Consider the following 25,769-nt stretch of genomic DNA (forward strand, 5'->3'; position numbering starts at 1 on the left):
GAACCTTGATGGAAAGCTTCAAAACTAAGTGCACGGGACATTAACAGGCATTTGGGGAGAAAAGTTCCCAGGTCATTTGAGAAAAGCTGGGGGAACCAAAATTAAATTGGCTTCTTCACTGGCTACTTGGGTCTGTCTATGAGCCCTGGAATATGGCTCCCCCTACCCCAGAATGCATATTAAAGTGTATAGCACAAAGAAAAACAGTTGACCCCTCAATAACATGGGGGTTAGGGGTGCTGACCCCTGTGTATTTGAAAATCCACATATAATTTCACAGTCAGCCCTCTGTATCTGAGGTTCTGAAACCATGGATTCAATCAATGCTAGATCACATAGGACTATAGTATGTATTTATTGAAAAAAAAAAACCTGCATGTAAGTTGGACCTGTGCAGTTCAACCTATATTGTTCAAGGGTTAAGTGTCAACTTATGAGTCCCACCAATAAGAATAGGTCTTGACACTGGGACAAATGACTTCTAAGGAAAGAGCCCTTCATTTCTACCTTGTTGTAGACAGAATTGGCCTCACAGTGGTTGTGAATGGGTTTGGGCCTGTAATTCCAGGTACATCAGCCAGAAGTGGGAGGAAGACAAATTCTGGTGGCTTTGGGCAGGAAGTAGACTGAGTTGGCTTAGAACGACTCTCCCTTCTAAATTTTTCTAATGCCAAGACACTGACACAGACCTCCATCTGAGCGTGATCTATCTGAGCTTTGTTCTTAGGCTCCTTCCTAGTACCATAGCCCAAGTTCCTGTTCCTTGACTTAGCTGATCTTCCTGCTCCTTTTCATGTTTTAACCAACTTCTCCAAACTGAATTTCTGAAGCATCTCTATTACCATGTATATCAATATGCTCTAGAATATGATAAAGCCCCAGGGCAGTGTCAGGCAGTTCTAGTTCCAGCATTAAATACTGTGCTTCTCTAGTTTCCACAAAATATGAATAAAAAGTCATATAATAGGATAATTAGGAAATATAGGGTTTCTTTTATCAGAATTGACTTTCAGGTATTTGTAAAGAGTTTAGAGCTATTTTACTTAAAGAATTGCATGGACATCTACATAACACATGATAGAAAATTTCGCTATTATGAAAGGTATTTTGGTATACATTAAATGAAAGTTAATATGCAAAGCTTTGTAATGTAGTAGAAAGAAGACCAAATATGGAATTAAGAAATTTGATTGTGAGCCCAAGTTATACTGTTTGCTCCCTATGTGACCCAAAACAAATTATCTAATCTTTCTAAACCTCTGTTTACTTATCTATAAAGGGGGATAATCATCACTGACCTCCCAATCTCACATGGCCACATGAATCTCAAATGAAACAATATTTGTCAAAGTGCTGTGTTAACTAAAATTTCACAAAAACGTGAGCTGTTGCCGACATGAACACTGTGCCTTCGTGTGTACTCCCAAAGAGATGTCTACTTCTGATGACCACTGTCCACACTGGTGCCTAAGCCGTAGATACAAACTACCGCCCACATTATGGGGTTTCTGATTCGTGCTGAGGAAGACCGATCCCTAGTCTCTATTATGTTCTCTTGATCCAAACTTGGCTGACCCTCTTGGCCATGGTGTAATCACTGGGCCAACTACTGACTAAGGCAATTCTCACAACTAGGGCTGGAAACTATCACAATCTCTTTTTAGCCAAATAATTCTTATATGCATGGCTGCTTAAGCAGCACAAAACTTCCTGGCAAAAAGAAGCAAATCTCACTCTAAACAGAATTCTCTCCATAGTGCTTTCCCTGATGGAACACAAATATATTTCACATTCATGTTTTGAATGGTAATTGAACACGTACAACATGAAATAAAATAGCACCCTTTCTTTTGCTAAAAACAGTTCACTACTTGTCCAGAAGAGGCCTTTTCTCTTCTCTTGCTTTATGTTCCTTATTTCAGAGAAGCAGAGGTTTTAATATAGTCAACTTTAGAAACCGATAAAGGGTTAAACTGCTGTGACAAAGATTCTCCTATAGCTTAGATTTCCTCTTACACATACATAAAATGGAATATGGGAGATGACTGAATCATGACACTCCCAAAATAGTCCCCCTAAAATGTTCCTATTTTCCTCAGATTGCCACTCTGTGACATGACAGGTGCTAGACCTTTGTTAGAGAAAAGAGTCATTCTGTATATAGACAAGAAAAGAAAGTCTCTTGTGTCTATTTCCAGAGACCTCTTGGGCCAGGCTGGGAATAGCATTAAAGGCTGAGGAGGATATCAAATCATATTTTTCTTGGTCCAACAATTTTGTAGGACATTGAATAATGGGTATGTAGTTTATAGAAAAAGTAGTTTTCTCCTCCTTGTAAGACTGCTAGAAAGGGTAGATAAAGAACCATTATTCTCTAATCCTGGAGAAGGCAATGGCACCCCACTCCAGTACTCTTGCCTGGAAAATCCCATGGACGGAGGGGCCTGGTAGGCCACAGTCCATGGGGTCGCTAAGAGTCGGACACGACTGAGCGACTTCACTTTCACTTTTCCCTTTCATGGACTGGAGAAGGAAATGGCAACCCACTCCAGTATTCTTGCCTGGAGAATCCCAGGGACGGCGGAGCCTGGTGGGCTGCCGTCTATGGGGTCGCACAGAGTCGGACACGACTGAAGCGACTTAGCAGCAGCATTCTCTAATCCTTCCATGACAGATACAGGAACAGAAAAATAGAATTTATCTGGGTGTAGAAGTATTTGCAAATAAACCTTTGTTTTCATCAAGAAAAACCAAATGGAATCTTTGAAATGGCAAACACAGTAATTGTTGAAAGCAAAAGGTCACACTAGATTAATTTTATTGAAAAAAAAACGTGATAAAAGCTCTTTCTCCCTTTCTAAAACTAATTAAAGAAGCAGATGAAAGAACTTTGCTATGGTAAACATGCTGTTCACTGAAGCAGGCTTCCATTTAATTTCATGCTGGGCTTGCTTAATTATTGTGCAAAACACAATTGGGAGGTTAGTAAACTTGTATGAGTGTGAATGTGTACATGGGTTTGGCTATAGACAAAGTCTTGTTGAAAAAGCAGAATAATTTTAGTAAAAACATACACTTACTTACATGGAGATGATCTATGGGAATTTATATTACATCTAAACAAGGACTACCCTATTTGTGTTTGTTCATATTTGCATTCAGGCTAACTCTTGGGGGAAAATACTGCATGTCTAAAAACATCATGTTGAAATATAAATATTTTGCTGTTTCTAGAGACTGGGACTATAGATACTTAAAGTTTTGATCATTTTGCCTCTTTTATTACTATTTGAGGTAAAAATGACTGGAGCAACATAAAAGAGTTGTATTCTAGTCTTTGTTCTGCCTCAATCTGATCACTTGTCAAACCATGTAACCTCTCTGGGGTTTTGGTATTCTTTGTTTGCAACAGGCTGGTTTAGAAAAGGTGATTTGTTATTGTCCGATTAAATTATATTTAGAGGCTAATATATTCCTGAGGTAGAGGAAATTCAGCTCCATTTATAAATCAGCTTAGAGATGACCACACCCAGATACAAAATTCCAAGTATTAGAAGGAAGTACAGAACTACAATTGATGTCTTTACTTTTATGACTCTTACCTTTTATCTTGTAATGAGCACATTCAGGTGTCCAGGGAAATATGTAAGTGACATCGGCAGAAGAATAAATCACAGGGAACTTACTTAAAGGATTTGTGTCCTACATTTACTACTCTTTATTATATACATTAAGAAAGAATTTTTAAATGCTTCATTAAAAAGCAGTCCATGATCATGTATATCTTTTAGTCCTATGTCAAAAGATTTGCTTTTCAGAACTTAGATATTTGCTAATGTAATATAAGATAATGACCAAGCACAACAATTTTATTCACATAGCTATGAAGTCAATTAAGTGGAAATTGATGATTTAAGAGAGCATTTTAAGCATTTCTTACCTTAATTTCCAGTACATTTTCATTGCCTATTGAGATCATCACTGGCTTTTCAAAAGGCTTAAACACAGGATTATGTACATAAATGAGATCAAAGTATTTGGAATGGATCCCATCTAACATGAAAAAGGCTTTGGTTTTCAGGGGGAGTTGTAGGTTCAGCTGTTGTAGTGAAGGAGTTGTACAGCAGATTATCTCCGAATTAGAGCGATGTTGACATGCCTACAGTAAAACACCAATTATTCACCGTAAACAGAACACAGCTTGACAGCATCAATAGCAACTTTCACATTTCACTGTTTCAGACAATCAATTGACAATATACATTATATGAAAAAAAATCTCCATTTAACTCACTAATGTTGAAGAACACATTTCTGGAAACTTGATGGATGTAAGATTATCTGAACAATCCAGCCTTAAAGGAGCTACAAAGCTTCACTTGCTGGGAAGATGTATGCTATTCTATCTGAAGCTGTCTCTTTCCTCTGTCACTTTATCTTCCTTAAGAAGATAGGACAGTCACCAGGAGGTAGGCTGCTTATGAAACAGCTATTGCATGGTGGGAAGCTGAACTTTGTGCAATTAAAGTCCTGTTCACACCTTAGCTTTAAACCAAGCTTTCAGAATTAGGGCAAAGCCCTTACTTGGAAACTCAACTGCTTCATTTAGAAATTAACAATAAAATGTTATTCAGTGTGAAATACTACAAGGTAAAGTGCTTTGTCAACTGCCAAGCACCATATGGTTCACACTATAATTAATTATGTAGTAAGATCATCTTATTAGTGTGTTTTAAGCTATCACTTACTGAGTGCCAGGTTCTGTGCAAAATACTTTACAAGGCTGGTGTCATTTAATTCTCACAATAATCCTATAATGTAGGTGCTATGATTACACACATGTTACAGATGAAGAAACTAGCTTTTTGAGCTGATATCATCAGACCAGGTCACAAAGCTCTGAGTAGCAAAGTAAAGAATATAAATCCTAGACCACTGGCTCTAAAATTCACATGACTCCCATGCTGTGTGGTTTCTTGCTCACTCTGTATTCTACATTGGTCAAACTTTTCCTATCCTCTCTATTTTACAAAGGTTCTGCTATTATTATTTCATGTCCTTTCATCTTTCATTTAAAATTTTCCCCTTTGTAATTCTGATTTACAGAAGTGTGGAAAACGTGGTTTCCTCTTGATTGTGCTTAGACTAAACCAGCAACACAAAGTGGTGCATTTAAGGTTAAATGGTTGCATTTTTCCCCCCAAGGAAAAGACAAACAAGCAACAACATCCCTTAGATTTCCTTTTCTTTGACAAGTAGAGTTGGAGATAAAACAATTACTTATGTCCACAATAGAAAAAGACTCAGGATATACATAAAAAGCACAAACAAAATTGGAAATTTGACATTTTCTTTTACAAATAATTTAAAAATTATCCAATATTGAAAAATGTGTGCTATACACAGATAAAGAAAAATGATATATAGACATAATATGAATAAAATATTATTTAGCTTTGTATCAAATCCATATTACCATGCTAAAAGCTATCTTATGATCTTGAAAAAAGGAAATGAACAACTTTACTGCTATTACAATAATTTTTTATGTAACAAAAAATTTGAAAACTAACAATCTTATGGCTTCTGAGGCATAATGTATGTTAACAAATTAACATGCATTTTGTTAAGAAGGTGATCAATATTTTTATTTTAAAAGATTTGAATTTGTTAGATTGGAAATTTACTCTGGCTGGATCAGTAAATCTAAATCAGACCTGACCAAGAGTTTTTATCTGTTAAATAATGAATGGCTTCAATTCATCATGGTCAGCTTCAAATTCTACAAGAAGCAGGGAATATGGAAAGAACACGTGTCTCTTTATGAGATTTTTTTGCAAACAATAGTCAAATAGACCCAGTGAATTTTTCATTTCTGTCCAAATTGAATCCATTGTTCTATTGTACTAATAAATTTGTGGCTAAAATAACAAAGTTTACATTTCCAGATATGCAAACAGATAAGATTCTAATCTTCTACTGTTGTTTCAATCTTCTTTGTCACACTTGGGAGGTTTTTAAAAACTACATGATTACAAATGAATGAATGATGTCATGTGTCATCATAATGCTGGTGAGGCAGAGGGAAGAAATCTTAACCACGATTTTAATAACGTAAGCTCAGTGTGAATTAGATAAAGTAATAATTTCTCAGACTTCTACTTTAAAAAGTTGCATGCCAACACCAAAGGGGGTTACTGTTATTTTTATTGGTTAATGAAAAATTGCTGTGCCTGGTTGTGGAGAACTGATGTCCTTTAAATTAATAGTGGTGGTGGTATTCTAACTTTGTTTGTGGCCATGTGCAGGGATTGGTTTCAAAGCTCTCTACTTCATATGGGGACTCCCTAGAGTACAATCTCTCAGGAATATTATAAAAATCTAATAATACTCTTTAGAGGTGATGCAATGTGGCTGATTGAGAAGGTCAAGAAAAATCTCATTTGAGATGACCTTATTGTTTGGTGATTTGGCTTGACATTTTTAGCCCCAAATTGGTTTTTGTAATTAAAGCACACTGCGGCCTTAGCCTTCAAGAAATATTGGATGGGAATCTAAAAGGAAGTGCTGTAATTCAATCTACTACCTCCCCAATCAAGACTCTGCCTGAGAGGGGGCCTGAGAGGGGGCACTTAGAACTTTCATTCTAAGTTGCGTGTACAAGTCTAACTAGATTATGGGTATTTTATATCAGACAACAACAACAAAATATATAATCTTTGTAAATAACTCCAAGCTTCCTAAAGTCTGAAGTAAAACTGCCACTTTAATGTGACCCAAAACTGTCAGAGCACAAAATAGGTCAGTTTAAGGAGGAATTCAGTTAAATTCTGATGGACCTTGCAAATAAAAGAAAAAACGTGAAGAAGTGTTACACATCATACCCACTCTAGGACATAAGTATTTTAACACTCTTTTTCATTATTTGATAACATGCTAACAAAAGGACAAGAGGCATGGTTAAGAAGGGATATGAAAGAAAACACCATACCACTTAGGAAGACATGGATGCTTTGGCAAGATTAAAGGCTTTACCCAGGGGTTTTATTAGACCAAAAAGGTTGATGTTCTATGGGGCATTATAAAAAGGGGGATAGGGAGATGTTATGGTTTGAATGTTTGCATCCTCCTCACATTCATATTTGGAACCCTAATCCCTCACAAGATGGTATTTGGAGATGGGGCCTTTTGGAGGTAAGTAGGTCATAAGCGTAAAGTTCTCATGATGGAGTTAGTGCCCTCATAAGAAGAGACACAAGAGAGCTTGCTTCCTCTTTCTTTCCCCTCCATGTGAGGATACAATGAGAACATAATCAGCCGCAAACCAGGAAGCGGGCCCTCCCCAGAAAGCCAGATCTGCTGGCATCATGGTCTTGGACTTCCCAACCTTCAGAACTGTGAGAAAAAATAAATGTTTGCTGTGTAAGCCACTCAGTCTATGGTATTTTTGTTATAGAACCCTGAACAGACTAAGACAGGGATGATGTAGTTTGCATTTGTACTGACTGTCTTTAAAAAACACAGCCTCAAATTGATAATCATTATTGTGTCTAAACATTATGTGTGAGTGTGTTTTATATTAGCCTGAGACTAGATATTTTTAGTCATTAAATTAAAAAAATCCTATTTGACTACACTGCAAGGAAGATAACTAGCAGACATTAAAGGCAAAACGGAAATGTCTCTGGTACCCTGAAAGCTGGCAGCAGAGGCAGAGATGCAGAGCTCTAAGCACAACTATCACGTAGAGGACTTACCACTGTAAAGTTCCTTCCGGCTTCATGCACATTTATTACCATCCTTAGGATACTAACTGAATTCAGGTTTTTTCCAACACCTGTTATTGTACTCCCACCACTGGCAAAATAAAAGAAAAATAGCAATGAGAGGTTCTTTCTCTATCAAGTATTTTAAGAGAGAAATGAAATTAAATCACATGTAGGAAGTTAAATCACAAGTTACAGCCACAACTGAAGCCTAATGGAAGTTCAGTGGTAAACCTGGAAGTATTTAAAAAATTCATTATTGCATAAGCTGAAGGAATGAATTTCTCTTTTTATTCACCAAATATGCAAAATAAATATTTTTTTCCTGTCTGAAAAAAATACAAAGAAAAATGAATTTAACTACTGTCGCTAGACTGATAGAAATAACAGAAATAAGGCAGACCGAAATGGGTCCAGTGAGATTAGAGGGAGTCTGGTAAAGAATATGCCTGCAATATGGGAGACCTGGATTCGATCCCTGGGTCAGGAATATCCCATAGAGAAGGGAATGGCAACCCAATCCAGTATTCTTGCCTGGAAAATTCCATGACAGAGGAACCCTGGCAAGCTATAGTCCACGGGATCACAAAGAGTCAGACAGGACTGAGCGATTAACACACTGGTATAGGGAAAAGCTGTGTGTAAAGTAGGCAAGGACAAATACACTGTAAAATGGACAGAAAAAGGTGATTCCACTTTTAGGCACTAAGGTTAGTAAAGAATTAAAATGTACATAATATATACTATGATTTATATACTAAATGTACATAATGTACTAAAATGTACTAAATGTACATAATAAATACTATGATGTTCAGTTAAATTGTTTTAACAAAATCTATTTAGACTAGCAGAGAAGGCAATGGCACTCCACTCCAGTACTCTTGCCTGGAAAATCCCATGGATGGAGGAGCCTAGTAGGCTGCAGTCCATGGGGTCGCTGAGAGTCAGACGCGACTGAGCGACTTCACTTTCACTTTTCACTTTCATGCCTTGGAGAAGGAAATGGCAACCCACTCTAGTATTCTTGCCTGGAGAATCCCAGGGACAGGGGAGCTTGGTGGGCTGCGATCTATGGGGTTGCACGGAGTTGGACACGACTGAAGCGACTTAGCAGCAGCAGCAGCATTTAGACTAGGATAAAATGGCATAAACTAGCATTGATAAAGTCAAATTGTACTCAGAACCTGAATATAGTTTTCACTCCTGAACTGGAAAGGTATCCTTCAAAAGAAATGCAATGGTATCAAATCCAGAGATAAAACTATCTTCCTTTTGATTATTTGGCAGTCAATCATCCTCAAGTTCATTATTTTCTTATACCCATCAGAAACTTTTACTTACCTAATAAAAGATTTGGTGGGATGTATTTCATAGACAATGGGGTCTTCCCGGTAAATGAAGCTATTCACTTCTCGGTTGGCTAAGTCAATTTTCAATTTAACAGAAAACTCAGTTGGAGTGCTTTGGGCTGGGGTGTAACATTCGAGAATACTATATGAAACACTGAACAAAAAATTAAGAAAATGGATCTTCGTTATTGAAGACACACATATATTAGAATTATATCCACAAATCAAAAGGGACATCAGTCAATAGCTCCTAAATGGGGATTTATAGAAAAAAAAGCTCTTTTTAATGTAGGATGTTTGCATTTAACTAGATCCAAGACTTAGCTTTGTTGTAGGCAAGCCATCTGACTTAAAAATATTTGGGATTTTAAGCAATTTTTAAAGTTTTGGTACTTGATTTAAGCTTTCCCAACTCTTAAGAAGCAGAAACATAACTTCCTAATCTTGTCTACCTCATGGCTCTCACCACCCCAAAGTGATCTGAACTAATTGTAAATCTTGATGGAAATGTTTATTGTCAATTACCAGAATCTCATAGCTTATAGCATAGGTGGGATACTAAGTATAACAATAAAGAAGGTGGATGGGAAGACAAACTTAAAAGTGGAATTAGTAAACCATAAGGGAAGGGTAGAAAAAACAGCAAAAAGGAGTAGAGGGATTCGGGAAGGAAGAAGTTTTTTAAGGTAAGGATAGTAAATAATAAACATCTTGACTTTTTGCCACAAAAGAATAATATTTTCTTGATTTGTTAGGTACAAATATTAATCCGACTTGACTGATGAAACAAAAGATAAATTACAACACCTTTTTAAAGTACATGTTTTTCCACCAATTGAAATGTGTCTTGAATTTCCACTGTTTAGGTGCTTTCCAGTTAATGTAAGTAAAGTGCCACCAGTTTTTGGACCATAATTTGGAGAAATACTTGTTATTATAGGATCCTGAATGAGAGATAAAAACAAAATAAAATAACCAGTTAATTTTATAACTCTAAGTAGATTAAGTAATAATTAAATATCCTAGTTCATGACAAAATGAATGCCTAGACTTACCACATAGGAAAATGTACTATACTGTACTGACCCACGACTGTTTGAAATAACTATGGACATATTGAAATGTTCATTCATTGCAGGACCAACTGTGCATTTCAACCTGAAAAAGCAAAGTTTTATATGTTATAAGTCCAAAGGCATTTTCTGGCTTGGGTGTTTTATAATAAGGGTTATTATCTCCAAATAGTGAGCTGACTACTCTAAATAGCAAGGAGAGTTTCCAGGTAAGCATCAAGATTGAAAATTGTATAGCTCTATCTCTGTACTATTATGCTAAACTTTATATTGACTGTCTTGTATCATTCATACAGACAAAACAGGAAATGTTAAACCTCATTGATGTAGAACTCACCAATCGAAAAGTTCATAATAATCTCAGTCTAATCCTATACAATTGTAGGAATAATGTTTGGCATACTTAAAGTAATGGTATTGCGATAGAATATGAAACAATGGGCTGATTACAACTAAACAGAATCTCTTCTTCAAAGTATGTCAAAAGATGCATCTTTGTGGTTATACATGTTTATTTAAATTATATAAAAATCACGATAGGCTTTCCACAAAATTATTTTTAAATTAATAATCTTATTATAATCCTAAAAAGTATAATTTGCTTTATTAAGAAAATTTTAAAAATGAGGATGAATTGTGTTTCACTTTTATAGGCTCTAATTTATAAGCAATGAGCAAGAACTTACAAGGGGGATTTCTTGAATGAATTTTTTTGCCATTAAGCTAAACAAGTATGACATTAATTGATGTTTTGGCCTCAGTAAAATAAGATGAGTCAATTTAGATCTTTGCATAACCCTGGAAGGAATTTCTACTAGGTATAAAATAACCACTTTAAAGACAAGGTCAAACTATAAAACTTTAAATGTTTGGTTATTATTACTACTTATAGGGGACTGGAATGCAAAAGTAGGAAGTCAAGAAACACATGGAGTAACAGGCAAATTTGGCCTTGGAGTACAGAATGAAGCAGGGCAAAGGCTAATAGAGTTCTGCCAAGGGAACGCACTGGTCATAGCAAACTCCTTCTTCCAACAACACAAGAGGAGACTCTACACATGGACATCACCAGACAGTCAACACCGAAATCAGATTGATTATATTCTTTGCAGCCAAAGATGGAGAAGCTCTATACAGTCAGCAAAAACAAGACTGGGAGCTGACTGTGGATCAGATTGTGAACTCCATACTGCCAAATTCAGACTTAAATTGAAGAAAGTGGGGAAAACCACTAGACCATTCAGGTATGACCTAAATCAAATCCCTTATGACTATACAGTGGAAGTGAGAAATAGATTTAAAGGACTAGATCTGATAGACAGAGTGCCTGATGAACTATGGACGGAGGTTCGTGACATTGTACAGGAGACAGGAATAAAGACCATCCCCAAGAAAAAGAAATGCAAAAAAGCAAAATGGCTGTCTGAGGAGGCCTAACAAATAGCTGAGAAAAGAAGAGAAGCGAAAAGCAAAGGAGAAAAGGAAAGATATTCCCATCTGAATGCAGAGTTCCAAAGAATAGCAAGGAGAGATAAGGAAGCCTTCCTCAGTGATCAGTGCAAAGAAATAGAGGGAAACAATAGAATGGGAAAGACTAGAGATCTCTTCAAGAAAATTAGAGATATCAAGGGAACATTTCATGCAAAGATGGGTTCGATAAAGGACAGAAATGGTATGGACCTAACAGAAGCAGAAGATATTAAGAACAGGTGGTAAGAATACACAGAAGAACTGTACAAAAAAGATCTTCATGACCCAGATAATCATGATGGTGTGATCACTCACCTAGAGCCAGACATCCTGGAATGTGAGGTCAAGTGGGCCTTAGGAAGCATCACTATGAACAAAGTTAGTGGAGGGGATGGAATTCCAGTTGAGCTATTTCAAATCCTCAAAGATGACGCGTGAAAGTGCTACACTCGATAGGCCAGCAAATTTGGAAAACTCAGCAGTGGCCACAGGACTGGAAAAGGTCAGTTTTCATTCCAATCCCAAAGAAAGGAAATGCCAAAAAATGCTCAAACTACCGCACAATTGCACCCATCTCACATGCTAGTAAAGTAATGCTCAAAATTCTCCGAGCCAGGCTTCAGCAATACGCCAACTGTGAACTTCCAGATGTTCAAGCTAGTTTTAGAAAAGGCAGAGGAACCAGAGATCAAATTGCCAACATCCGCTGGATCATCGAAAAAGCAAGAGAGTTCCAGAAAAAACATCTATTTCTGCTTTATTGACTATGCCAAAGCCTTTGACTGTGTGGATCACATCAAATTGTGGAAAATTCTTCAAGAGATGGGAATACCAGACCACCTAACCTGCCTCTTGAGAAACCTGTATGCAGGTCAGGAAGCAACAGTTAGAAATGGACATGGAACAACAGACTGGTTCCAAATAGGAAAAGGAGTACATCAAGGCTGTGTATTGTCACCCTGCTTATTTAACTTATATGCAGAGTACATCATGAGAAACACTGGGCTGGAGGAAGCACAAGCTGGAATCAAGATTGCCGGGAGAAATATCAGTAACTTCAGATATGCAGATGACACCACCCTTATGGCAGAAAGTGAGGAAGAGCTAAGGAGCCTCTTAATGAAAGTGAAAGAGGAGAGTGAAAAAGTTGGCCTAAAGCTCAACATTCAGAAAACTAAGATCATGGCATCCGGTCTCATTACTTCATGGCAAATAGATGGGGAAACAGTGGGAACAGTGGCTAACTTTTATTTTTCTGGGCTCCAAAATCACTGCAGATGGTGATTGCAGCCATGAAATTAAAAGACGCTTACTCCTTGGAAGGAAAGTTATGACCAATCTAGACAGCATATTAAAAAGCAGAGACATTACTTTGCCAACAAAAGTCCGTCTAGTCAAGGGTATGGTTTTTCCAGTAGTCATGAATGGATGTGAGAGTTGGACTATAAAGAAAGTTGAGCACTGAAGAATTGATGCTTTTGAGCATTGAAGAATTGAGAAGACTCTTGAGAGTCCCTTGGACTGCAAGGAGATCCAAACAGTCCATCCTAAAGGAGATCAGTCCTGGGTGTTCATTGGAAGGACTGATGTTGAAGCTGAAACTCCAATACTTTCGCCACCTGATATGAAGAGCTGACTCATTTCAAGAGACCCTGATGCTGGGAAAGATTGAGGGCAGGAGGAGAAGGGGACGAAAGAGGATGATATGGTTGGATGGCATCACCAACTCAACGGATATGGGTTTGGGTAGACTCCGGGAGTTGGTGATGGACAGGGAGGCCTGGAGTGCTGTGGTTCATGGGGTCGCAGAGTCAGACATAACTAAGTGACTGAACTAATCTGAACTGAACTGAACTGTTACTACATAACTAAAAATTTCTGGGTTCTCTGTTCATTATGGGATTCAGATCTTTTAGAAGTTACAAGTAGGATATAGTAGAACAGGCACAGGTCTTGGATCAAGAGAGCTGAGTTTGAAGGCCTGTTCAGCTCTTACTCTCTAGATTACCTCTACTAATCTATCTTTCTGAACTTCAGTTACTATCTTTGTAAAATAGGGATAACATTGCTGTTTCCTGAGACTTCCTGGGAATGACTACATGAGATACACTCCTTTCTGGCAAACCATTCCAGTATTCTTGCTTGGAGAATACCATGGACAGACCAAGGGGTCTAAAAGAGTTGGATATGACTGAGTGACTAACACTTGAACTTTTCATTACAGTGTCAATAAAAATCAGCTAAATATAAACTCATCAAAAACAATGAGTCTCAAAAGTGTGATATAGCTGCTTCACTACATTTCTGAGATTCAGAAAGTGAATTTAGAAAAGAGGGTCCATACTGAGCTCTTCTCTGATTTTTTTAGAAAAAACTGTTGGAAACAGTCTCTTTATTGAAGACTTTAGATGGACCGACCCCAACCAGTGCTACTCTTTCAAATCTACCCAGACAATTTCTCAAGAGTTGTTACAAAAATGGTTGAAAAATTCCCAGATGCCAGATTTTTCTTTTCTTCATCTGAGTAATGTCACTTTCTCCCTCCTCAATCCTGGTGAGTAAATAGTTTTAAAAACAAAATAAATCCACAAGGGGAGTGATGGACGAAGACATTTTTTAACTCAAGAGATGGACTTTTGGGGCAAGTTTTACAAGTATTCATTCAAAACTAAAACCTGTCTTCCAGCCACACCCTGGCCAAGTGTTTTTAGGTCCTTACATGTTTGTTGTGCTCTCACTTAAGGTTAAGGTGCAGCTCTCATTTCCAAGGAGAACTCTGGTTTTCTTCAAGTCAAATTTATTATTCCTCTTAAATCCAAAGTCCCAGCCACAAACAGTCAGTGTTGTCCCTCCTTCAAGGGGGGCACTAGTTGGAAAAACCTATAAGGACAATATAGAACTTAAAAAAAACGAGTACATTATTATCTTTCGTATGTGTGGAAAACAAACAGACAAAATATGTATCCTCAAAGAATCTGAAGTCCTTCCCTTTCCCATTATTTAAAAAAACTGAATTTTCACCGTAGGAAAAAGGGACACAAATCTCAGAGAATCTGGAACAAACATTAAAACTATCTGTCAGGTTGATGAAACAAGCTGTTTTCAGAAGATCCAGAGATGGGAGAGAGAGCAAATTCAGCCTACGTGGGGATGAAAGGCCTTTTTGGGATAAAGTAGACACATTTTGGGCCCAAATTTTACATTTTATATAACCCATGCTTTTATATTCTTATATAATCTGGGCCTCCAGATTGAACTCTGATCAAAACTCCTTCATGGGTCCTAGAAGCCGAGCACCAATATATGCCTTGTTCTGAGTACCAGCTGGGTGTGTGCTACATGCATGGTTGCTATGGTATTCCCCACCCAGAGGAGAAAGTCACACAGTAAAAATACTTCTTTCTGTACCCAGTGTTTTCACAGTTGCATTTAACAGCTATCAGAATGTCAGTCACGTATATGGTATTTAATACATATATGCCATTCATTCATCCACTGCTGCTGCTGCTGCTTAGCCACTTTAGTCGTGTCCGACTCTGTGCGACCCTATGGACTGCAGCCTGCATGGCTTCTCTGTCCATGGGATTCTCTAGGCAAGAGAACTGGAGTGGGTTGCCATGTCCTCCTCCAGGGGATCTTCCAACCCAGGGATCGAACCTGAGTATCTTGCATTGCAGGACAGATTCTTTACCACTGAGCCACCAGGGAAGCCCCTATTCATTCACTATTTATTTATAAATCATCTGCTATGTGCCAGGCATCAATAAAAGAATACGTGAACTTATTTTACTTAATACTTAATTATTTATTCTTAATTCACATTTATATCTATTCACGCCATTTTTTTCCTTTAAATATAGTCACTATTTGATATATACCAGCTGGTTAGTTAACAAGCTAAAAATGATGTAACATTTAATATAGTCAACATATTCTATTAGAAACAGAAAAAACAGAATTGGAGAGGGGCTCAAGTGTGATCTGTATTGTAGCAATGTTTCAATTATTTCTTTTGGCATCATTGTATATTTCATTTCTAGGATTGACTTATTTACCTCAGGCTCAGTATCAAATAATAATAGGTTCCTTTTATTATTGCAGGCTTATCTTTGGTGTACTAAAAGTAAAACTTGAATTCATTAATAAAAATTTGGCAACTGTGATATAAGATAGCATTAGGCTCTTATAAAGTCTACAAGACAACTATTTTTAGTCTAAAACTATTAAAACAAAACAAATTTCCACGTTAAAAATAAGCTTCTCCTCAGAAGCTTTGTGACAATTGAGAAAGGAAATGCTCTTTTGGGGGGACATATTGTAAATTGTGCTGTAAAGTACAATGGTGGGAAAACATAGCACTGCTATACAGGCAACTCAAAAACTGGTAAGGGTATTTGCTAAAGACTAGTTAGTGAAAGTGTAAAAGTGATCCTTTTACACTTTAGAAGAGCTTTTAGTAAAATTCAAATTTGCAAACATTACCATCCTTCTCAAGTAAATAATCACAAACCAACGTCATACCCTTGTTCTCAAACCCCTGTAAAAGTCTCAGCCTAATGCCTTTATATAGCTACTTTACCCATGAAATCCATTATATAGTTGTGCCTTTCATGAAAACTTACCTCGTCCACGTCTAGCCAATGAGAATTGCTAGAAAAAAAATCTGTTTATTATTATGTTAGAAATTCAGTAGGAGAGAAAAAGACATCTAACCCTCCAGGGCTCTCTTCAGCCTGAGGCAGTCACACAGCTGCTATTTACTCTTTTAATGAGGAGTCTTCCCCACTGAAAACAGCTGCCTAAGGCTGATGTTGGCCTGATCCCACTGCCTAGATCTCCCCTTTCTATGTAAAAACTGAAGTCTGTCACTCCACATTCATCATCACTTTCTATATAAGACAAAGGGATTGTGTGATGATTTCAGAAAAGACACTGAGAGTTGTTCAGTTGGTGTGCTGGCAACAGACATGGGTACTGTTAATATAAAACCTCTGTGAGATCATCAGGATTTGAAAGGCCAGCTCTTCTTAGCTTTTCTCTCCTGGCTGAAAAATTAGAGGCAGGCAACTGAGCTTTTCTGCCTTAGCTTATGGGGTAATGTTCACTCTTCCGGGGGAAAAGGAAAGACACAGTCTTGGACTACACACCCTGGGACAGAACCAACAATGGGCTGGCAAACTGTGTTATCCTGCGGGTAGAGAAACTCTGTGAGAAGGAAATGAGTGTACGGCATAAAGCCACAGAGGCTGGGTCTGGATAGGTAGAAATGGCCACAAAAATAGCTATTGTCCTTACACAGGTGAAAATGATTTACATGATTATGTTTTCAAAACCCATCAGGATAATACATGAGAAAATTAAAATAACAACAACAACCTTGGAAAATTAAAATCTGTCTCTTCAGTAAATGTCACAAATATATTGGTGGCAGTGTACTGCAGACAAGAGATAAAACATCTCATGTCCCTCATAAGATATCACTGCTGCTTCTTATCTGAGTCTTCTGATCAATTAATAAACTGTTTTACTGTCTCACGGGACCGAACTCTAAGCCTATAAGATATGACAATTTTATCCTAATAAATTCAGAATATATTGGGAAGTGCTCTTTCTTTTCTGAAGCAATTTTCCATTGCTCTTTAAGTACAAGATCAGATAACATGTTTGAAACAAAATAATGGGTTTGCACTCCTGAAATATTTCATACATGGAACTGCAGACAATCTCAGCCACTGAATATCATGTACCTTGAAAAGCAGGTTGACTTACATTTATAGGAAAGTGAAACTACACATTAGCTGAGTTTTGTGCCTGCAGCATTTAAGACAGATAAGAAAAAGATGAATAATCTGTCTTATTCTTTGCAGTAAGAATGCTAAATGTCATGCTCTAGTGCAGCATGAAATCTTCCTAACAACTATGAACCAAAAGGGATTTATGGACTCAGCTGCACTACTTTCTTTCTAACCGTACAGCCCAAGCCTCAGTGAATTGTGCGTGATACAACCCAACCTTTTAAAAATTTCCAGTTAGAATGCTGGAGTTAGGGAAGGTGGAGGAGGGGAGATTCAAACATTACTGAGAGAATCTCTGGTTCCAGAAAATTCTAAAATATTTACTGCTTTTAACCATTTTAATGTAGCTTTCATTAATATTAATAACAAAAAGTGGTAAACTGGTCAAAATTAGATGTTTCATTTGTACAGTTTCTCAACCTGCTCTTTATTTAAAACAGCAGGTTGGTTGTTGTTGAAATGAAATTGTTGTGATTTAATTGCACATGCATACTTGCGCGCGCGCACACACACACACACACACACTCCCCATACCTTTCATGGAATAGCTGCATTCGGATTCCTGGTGTCTCAAACTGCCAAAGCTACGTGTTTTTAAAAGTATAAAACTGCATGTGGTTCTAAAAGTGTATTAAACAAACAAAAACTGCATAAACACTACAGATTTAAATTTGTTGCAATATCTTCTCATTTATTCTCTAGCTGATCAAGCTGAGGCTTAATGATTGTGTCACACCTAACAGAAAATGATTTGGTTTAAAACCCAGTCACCTAGTGCAAATATTTGCCCAAACCGTAGCTAAATGAAAACAGCCATGTGCTTGGGGGCAGATCCTGTTCTAGCTTGCACACTCTGTTTACTTGGGCTTGAACCAGGCGACCGACCAAGATCTTTAACTTGATTCTTTCACATGAATCATTTATTATTACCAAAGTCCAACTGTTCCACATGCAAGCAGAGAAATCACACACTGAGTCCTTACCAGGTTAGTAGCTTCAAGCAAAATGTATTTGAATCAAGAAAGAAATTTTTACAAATTGCCATGGAGATTTTCAGAGTGCCAAATACATGCTTAAGCAAACAACGCAACAGAGAGAGAGTGTGTTTACAATATCATGGCCGAAGTCCACTGCTAGAAGCTCAGTTCTTTAAGAGCAGGAGGCACTTTTGTCTTGTTTCGGAATGTGTCCCCCCCAGTGTCTAGAAGAGAGCCAGCTGTGTGGTAGGCACTCAATAACTGTTTCTAGAATGAATTAAAGAATGAATTGGCTTGCAGAGTATAGAGGTTAGTGAGGTTATCAGCTGTGTCTTTACTTCTCTTCCACGAACTTTGAGAGAAGGCGCACAGCTACCTAAGTGTCCACCATCCACTTGCCTCCCAACTTGCCCTGAGAAGTAACCTCTACTCTCATCAGTGATGAGACAGCCACCATCTATGTTTTAGAAGGAACAAAGCCCCCTGTTTGCCTGCTCCAGCATGGCTTGGACCTCTAGCTTGCACGGCCCAGGTTAGGGTTCTGTGTTATGATGACTAGATCCCTATGTATGATGGAGGCTTATGTATGGGCACCTGGTAGATAAAGTAGCTGGTGAGGAATCAGAATGGGCAGGTCAGAAAGGAACAGGTCCCAGTGTGAGGAAACGGGGATCAGTGTTGCTCTCTAGCCACTATTCTTTTATTCACATATCTGCTAAGAGAGAGAAACTGCCCAAGGAGAGTGTGAAGCAAGCACTTCAAGTGCAGGGTTCAGGGGCTTGTGCCCAATGACACCCTAAAGGGAGAACCTAGAGGGAGGTGGTGCTTGGGCTGATGCCTCACAGACAAATCAATACTTTGATTTTTTAATTTTTTAATCCATGGGATTTATGCTTTCCAAAACAAAACACATACGACAGCTGACAGAGGCTCCTACCTTGTAGATTGTTGGCAGACAGGTCTCTTGAGTCCACATTCCACTGGGGCATTCCTCCAATCGCACACATTTATCATGGCACCAGCCACATTGCACAAAGGAAGGGGCAGAGAGGCACTGACTGCAGGACTGGAAATGTTCACAGCCCAGGCCATTCAGCGGGATCTTGGTGATCTGTGAAGACAAGTGATGGAAAGAGCTTCCAGAGGAGGGGTTTGTTTGCTTGTTAAATAAAAACTAAATACATCAAAGATACATATAAATATAATTTTACAGAGTCTAACAGAGATGCCACTTATGTGTGCACATCATGTAATAATGCTAATGTGATTAAACTTAAAACAAATGTTTTCTTCCCTCCACTTTTGGCACTATTTTGGACAGTAACTATTACTGTCCAGTGAACACAAGTATTATCACGCAATGTTAGAGGTTCTATTTAGTGGGGACAGTTTGAGATGATTTTACTTTAAAAAAAAATTTTTATTGGAGTATAGTTGATTTACAATGTTGTATTAGTTTCTGCTATACAACAAAGTGAATCAGGTATACATACACGTATATCCACTCTTTTTTGATTGTTTTCCCATACAGGTCATTACAGATTATTGAGTAGAGTTCCCTGTGTTATACAATAGTTCCTTATTAGTTATCTACTTTATACATAGTAGTGTATATATGTCAGATCCAACCTCCCAATTTATCCCTCCCCTGCTGAGATGATTTTAAAATAACAAGAGAGTATAAGCTGCTGGAAAGCACACTTGAACCTCTGGGAAATTCTAAGTAAGGTTACATATCATTCTGGCATCAAAATGCACCTCCTCCCAGGGAAAAGGGATTACTGGCCAGCATAATCTCTTCCAACGTACACTTCAGGAGTTATCTGCCTGCACTAGAGTTCTGCCCTTAGGACTGTAATTCTCATTTTGTGTGTTTGTCTTCCTCATTGAGAAATATAGGACAAAAGGAGAAGTTTACCTCATGAAGATGACCTCCCATAGGTCCAATTTTCCCCAAGTAAAAATTTAACTTGATTTTAGGAGATGTCTGGAATACTCAGGAAAGAACTTCATAGAAGAGAGGTGAATCCAGATGAAGGGAGAAGTTAAAAAGGACCAGGTGACACTGGCTGTAAATATCCACTCAGGAGGAACCACACTGATGGAATCTTCTTAAGGAACAGGGCTTACCTTCTTCCCAGTGACAACCAGTGTATAGCCATTCTGGTTTAGCGGGTGCTCCACAATCACTTCTGGAGACACAGGGTGGGAATCCAGGTGAAAATTCACATGAGGAGTTAATGATCCTGATCGAGAAACCACAACCTGAGAAACAAACCAGAAAGCACTCTTAGTCCAACAGTCCAACAAGCTCAGTTTAAAAATACTATCAGGGGAAAACGTGGATGATAATGATAATACCAGATTAGATGAGCTCATGGATGTTTGAATGATAAGCCCAACAGTTTATTGCACTGTAAATCAATACAGCTTCTAATCTCCTGCCTTGAAGACAATTCATCTGAACCCCCAAGACAGAGTTTTGCATATGATCTTTTAATGATTTCTAGCAAAGGAGATCTTCCAGCAAATCAGCCAGCACATGCAGCCACATCCTCACGATTGTACTGGGAACTGGAGGAGCCAAAACTCTCCCCAGAAGACCTCACTTATGCTACAAGGATTCTGGATTATTTTTAAATCTATCCTCCTGACCCTCCCACCGGGCAGCTTCCCTGGACGTAACGGATAGTGAACAGGGAGTCTGGAAACCTGGATCTGGTTCCAGCTTTGCTACCCTTTAGCCATATTTATAGATCTTTTGAGGTCGAAATAGGCCCTCAGCTAACTTTGAAATGATGTGCTGTCATTTCTTGTAAACCATTGTCCAATCATACATTATTACTTTGATTATAAATAAGGTTCTGCTTCTTGGCCTGGTTTTATAATAAGAGCTGATGGTTTTAACAATGTCCTGGAAAGGAGATTCGATGAGTGGTGTCATTCTTGTTGTCAGGTATTTCTAATTTGGGACGGTTCTCAGCTATAAAATTTCCATCAGTCCAGTCGCTAGAACCCAGTAATAATGAAGTCCAGGTATAAGATCAGAAGAAAATGAACACTCAGACTACAGGAGAGCTTAGACTCGTTCTCATTCTTAAATAGGCCATAACATTTTATCTACAGGAGAGTGCAAAATGTTGAGCATAGCTCTGGGCTTGAAACTAACTTTATGAAATTGCTTGACACCCAAATACTCTCTTACATTTCACTGAAAGGGCATTTGTTTGCCATGTTTGAATCATGGGACAAATGTGGGCATCTGTGAGATTGAGATTAAATAATAAACCACTTATACCTCAGCTTTCTTATTCATAAAATGGGAATGAACTGCTTAGTACTCTAACAAACACACAATATAAAAATGCTCTGGGGAACCAGTAGTAAATTTTTTCTTCAGCACAATAAAGGAGACATTTACCCTGAAACAATTTGGGAAGATTCCCAAAATCCCTAATTTGCTCCCACAGAGTGGATTGTTGATAGAGAAATGAACCAAGTTCACACAGAGCTGTAAAAGTTAAACATCATGACATTTTTTTCAAACATTTGCTCTACACCAAACACTCAACACGTTCAAAACAACTCCATTAAGCAGGGTGGCTATATTTGCACAGAAATTAAGTGATGGACCGAAGGTCATTTGGTTGGAATGGGAAAGAATAGAAACTACTGTTATTCCTAAACTTAGGGCCAAATAGTTATTTGTGACTTTTGTAGGGAATGTAAAAAAATTCAGTTACCAGTCCTACCTCCCGCTGGTGCTGGTTTCAAGCAGACTATCAGAACACCAGATGTCTAAATCTTCTACACCAAATTATTTCAGTTAACCAATCTTTTCTATCTTGACTTAATTCTGGTGTTCATCACCTCTTGTTTTTCCTACCCCTCATGCTCCCCTGCTCCCCGTTTTAAAAAATATTTCTCTGATTGCTGTCAATCACTTCAAACTGCAAAGGGAAAAAAATTCCTTTTCTCACACACAACTAAAAACCAAAACAACATATCAGCCTCTTTTAATAACCTGATTCTGTTCTCTGCCTCATTCTGTGCTTTCTAATTCACTGGAGATTATTCATCCTTCTGAACCTTCTTATAGGTATTTGAATTTTGTGTCTGTCTCTCTTATACCTTCCATTCTATTCAGACCTCCTACATAACGATCAGCTCCTACTTTTTTTTCTCCTATCTTTTTGTTCTCTTTAATATCATTTCCCATATCTATAATAAGCAATCTCTTCTTAATTTAATAGGTCATCATCTTTGACTTTGGGCTTCCCTGGTGGCTCAGATGGTAAAGAATCCACCTGTAGTGCAGGAGATCTGGGTTTGATCCCTGGGTTGGGAAGATCTCCTGGAGAAGGGAATGGCTATCCACGCCAGTATTCTTGCCTGGAGAAATCCATGAACAGAGGAGCCTGGCAGGCTACAGTCCATGGGGTCCCAAAGAGTCAGAGACGACTCAGCAACTAACACTTACCCTTGACTTTATCAAATATCTGAAGCCCATTCAAATATCCATTTCCCAGAAAGAATTAATATTTCTCTTTTCATAAAGATGCTCTTTGCACTGCTGGAACTTGGATAGATAGATTTGCTTCATTACCTGTTAAGACTCTTTATCTGGAGAACACCATATATGATGGTAACTGAGCCAGGCATTGTGTTGAGTGCTTTAAATAGGTATTTTGTTTAGTCTTCACAACAAGCCTACAGGGTAGGTACTATTATTTTCCATAAAGAAAATATGATAGAGAATTTTAGCTAGAAAGTACAAGTCAGGTTTCCAAGGAACTTTCATGCCAGAAACTGTTTGCTTGACCTCTTCTTAAACACTCAAATATACTCTTGGAGCACCAAAGTAAACACCAATAACAAACTTCAACTCTGAGCTCCCAAGAGCCACTTGTGAGTCAAAGCATTAAAACAAATTTCACAATATGTTTGCCTTGCCAAATACTCCTTGTTTCAGTAATCTTGGCTGCACAAGTAAAGTGTGCCTAAAGAGAAAGACTCCACATCTAAATAGTTTCTGATAGCACAGAGGAAATGTTATTAGTACAGCCGACAAACTCAACTTTTGATCATGAACTAGGATGAATGTGGCTTGGTATAAAAAATGAGATGAAACAGAGAAGACAGGAAGGCTGGGGAAAAGTGAGATGACCGCCTGGAGTTTCGAGCAGAGGTCATGTCACAGACGCAAATGCCTTTCAGTTGATCATTAGCCCTTTCTCTGGAAGGATACCTATTGCTATAAAATGCCAAGAATGTGTTTCTATCATTAACTCCTCACTTTCTCTTCTTGCCAAAATTCTAAGTAATTGGGTAACCATTTTAACTCTCAAAATACTCCTGAAGCAATGTTTGCAAGAAATAAGGAGTTCTTTTTGGTTGTCATAGAGATATTTCTAAGGACAGAACAAAATCCAGCATTTAAATTGAATTCTTATGATAAATCACTTGGCAGTGTTAGAATAATTAGTAAGAAATAGAAGACCAGCAATTACATTTTGAGTTTCTACTGTGTTGACAATTAATGCCCTATAAATGGGATCCCACAGAGTTCTCTTGCAGATTCTCCCTAGACACCACATCTGCTGGCACCTTGATCTTGGAATTCCCAGCCTACAGAATTCTGAGAAATAAATGTTTGCTTTTTAAAGCCACCTAGTATGTTAATTTGTTCAGTTCACTTCAGTTGCTCAGTCGTGTCCGACTCTGCAACCCCATGAATGGCAGCACGCCAGGCCTCCCTGTCCATCACCAACTCCCGGAGTTTACCCAAACCCATGTCCATTGAGTCAGTGATGCCATCCAACCATCTCATCCTCTGTCGTCCCCTTCTCCTCCCACCCCCAATCTTTCCCAGCATTAGGGTCTTTTCCAATGAGTCAACTCTTTGCATGAGGTGCCCAAAGTATTGGAGTTTCAGCTTCAACATCAGTCCTTCCAATGAACACCGAGGACTGATCTCCTTTAGGATGGATTGATTGGATCTCCTTGCAGTCCAAAGGACTCTCAAGAGTCTTCTCCAACACCACAGTTCAAAAGCATCAATTCTGCGGCGCTCAGCTTTCTTCACTGTCCAACTCTCAATCCATACATGATCACTGGAAAAACCATAGCCTTGACTAGACGGACCTTTGTTGGCAATGTCTCTGCTTTTAAATATGCTATCTAGGTTGGCCATAACCTTCCTTCCAAGCAGTAAGCGTCTTTTAATTTCATGGCTGCAATCACCATCAGCAGTGATTTTGGAGCCCGAAAAAATAAAGTCTGACACTGTTTCCCCTGTTTCTCCTTCTATTTCCCATGGAGTGATGGGACCAGATGCCATGATCTTAGTTTTCTGAACGTTGAGCTTTAAGCCAACATTTTCACTCTCCTCTTTCACTTTCATCAAGAGGCTCTCTAGTTCTTCTTCACTTTTTGCCATAAGGGTGGTGTCATCTGCATATCTGAGGTTATTGATATTTCTCCCTGCAATCTTGATTCCAGCTTGTGTTTCTTCCAGCCCAGCGTTTCTCATGATGTACTCTGCATATAAGTTAAATAAGCATGGTGACAATATACAGCCTTGACGTACTCCTTTTCCTATTTGGAACCAGTCTGTTGTTCCATGTCCAGTTCTAACTGTTGCTTCCTGACCTGCATACAGGTTTCTCAAGAGACAGGTCAGATGGTCTGGTATTCCCATGTCTTTCAGAATTTTCCACAGTTTATTGTGATCCACACAGTCAAAGGCTTTGGCATAGACAATAAAGCAGAAATAGATGTTTTTCTGGAACTCTCTTGCTTTTTCAATGATCCAGCGGATATTGGCAATTTGATCTCTGGTTCCTCTGCCTTTTCTAAAACCAGCTTGAACATCTGGAAGTTCATGGTTCACGTATTGCTGAAGCCTGGCTTGGAGAATTTTGAGCATTACTTTACTAGCGTGTGAGATGAGTGCAATTGTGCGGTAGTTTGAGCATTCTTTGGCATTGCCTTTCTTTGGGATTGGGATGAAAACTGACCTTTTCTAGTCCAGTGTTAATTTTGTTACAGCAACCCAAACTGACTAAAACACCAGCAATAGGTTTATATCTTAAGTATATGAAAGAAATTGATATTTGTCTAGAAAGGAATCATATACGAAGAGCTTTGTTTCAACCAAGGTAAACATCGAACTTTTTAGAACTAAAAAAATGAAACATAAGAAGTGGAAATTGCTGATTGGTCCTGACAACTTAAAATTAGAAGTAGTAAGACAAAGTACCAGGAGGCAAAAGTTGAATTAAATGAAACTTTCTTTGTTCTGTCACTCTTCTTGGTAAATGGGCATAAGTGTTTC

General features: G+C 38.2%; 1 protein-coding gene across 1 annotated transcript in view; it reads right to left on the bottom strand.

Annotated features, from left to right (window-relative positions):
- MET (MET proto-oncogene, receptor tyrosine kinase) overlaps positions 1-25,769 on the bottom strand; it is a 120,694-nt gene that overhangs the window by 30,877 nt on the left and 64,048 nt on the right. The window contains exons 4-11 of the mRNA XM_081537884.1: positions 20,564-20,698; positions 19,371-19,544; positions 14,381-14,541; positions 10,174-10,276; positions 9,926-10,062; positions 9,111-9,272; positions 7,758-7,857; positions 3,941-4,159 (exon numbers count right to left, since the gene is read on the bottom strand). Coding sequence (XP_081394010.1) covers positions 3,941-4,159; positions 7,758-7,857; positions 9,111-9,272; positions 9,926-10,062; positions 10,174-10,276; positions 14,381-14,541; positions 19,371-19,544; positions 20,564-20,698 — 1,191 coding nt within the window. The remainder of the gene's footprint in view (positions 1-3,940; positions 4,160-7,757; positions 7,858-9,110; positions 9,273-9,925; positions 10,063-10,173; positions 10,277-14,380; positions 14,542-19,370; positions 19,545-20,563; positions 20,699-25,769) is intronic.

The sequence above is a fragment of the Giraffa tippelskirchi genome, chromosome 10 (assembly GCF_054371585.1).
Source record: "Giraffa tippelskirchi isolate mGirTip1 chromosome 10, T2T-mGirTip1v1.2.pri, whole genome shotgun sequence".
Taxonomy (NCBI): domain Eukaryota; kingdom Metazoa; phylum Chordata; class Mammalia; order Artiodactyla; family Giraffidae; genus Giraffa; species Giraffa tippelskirchi.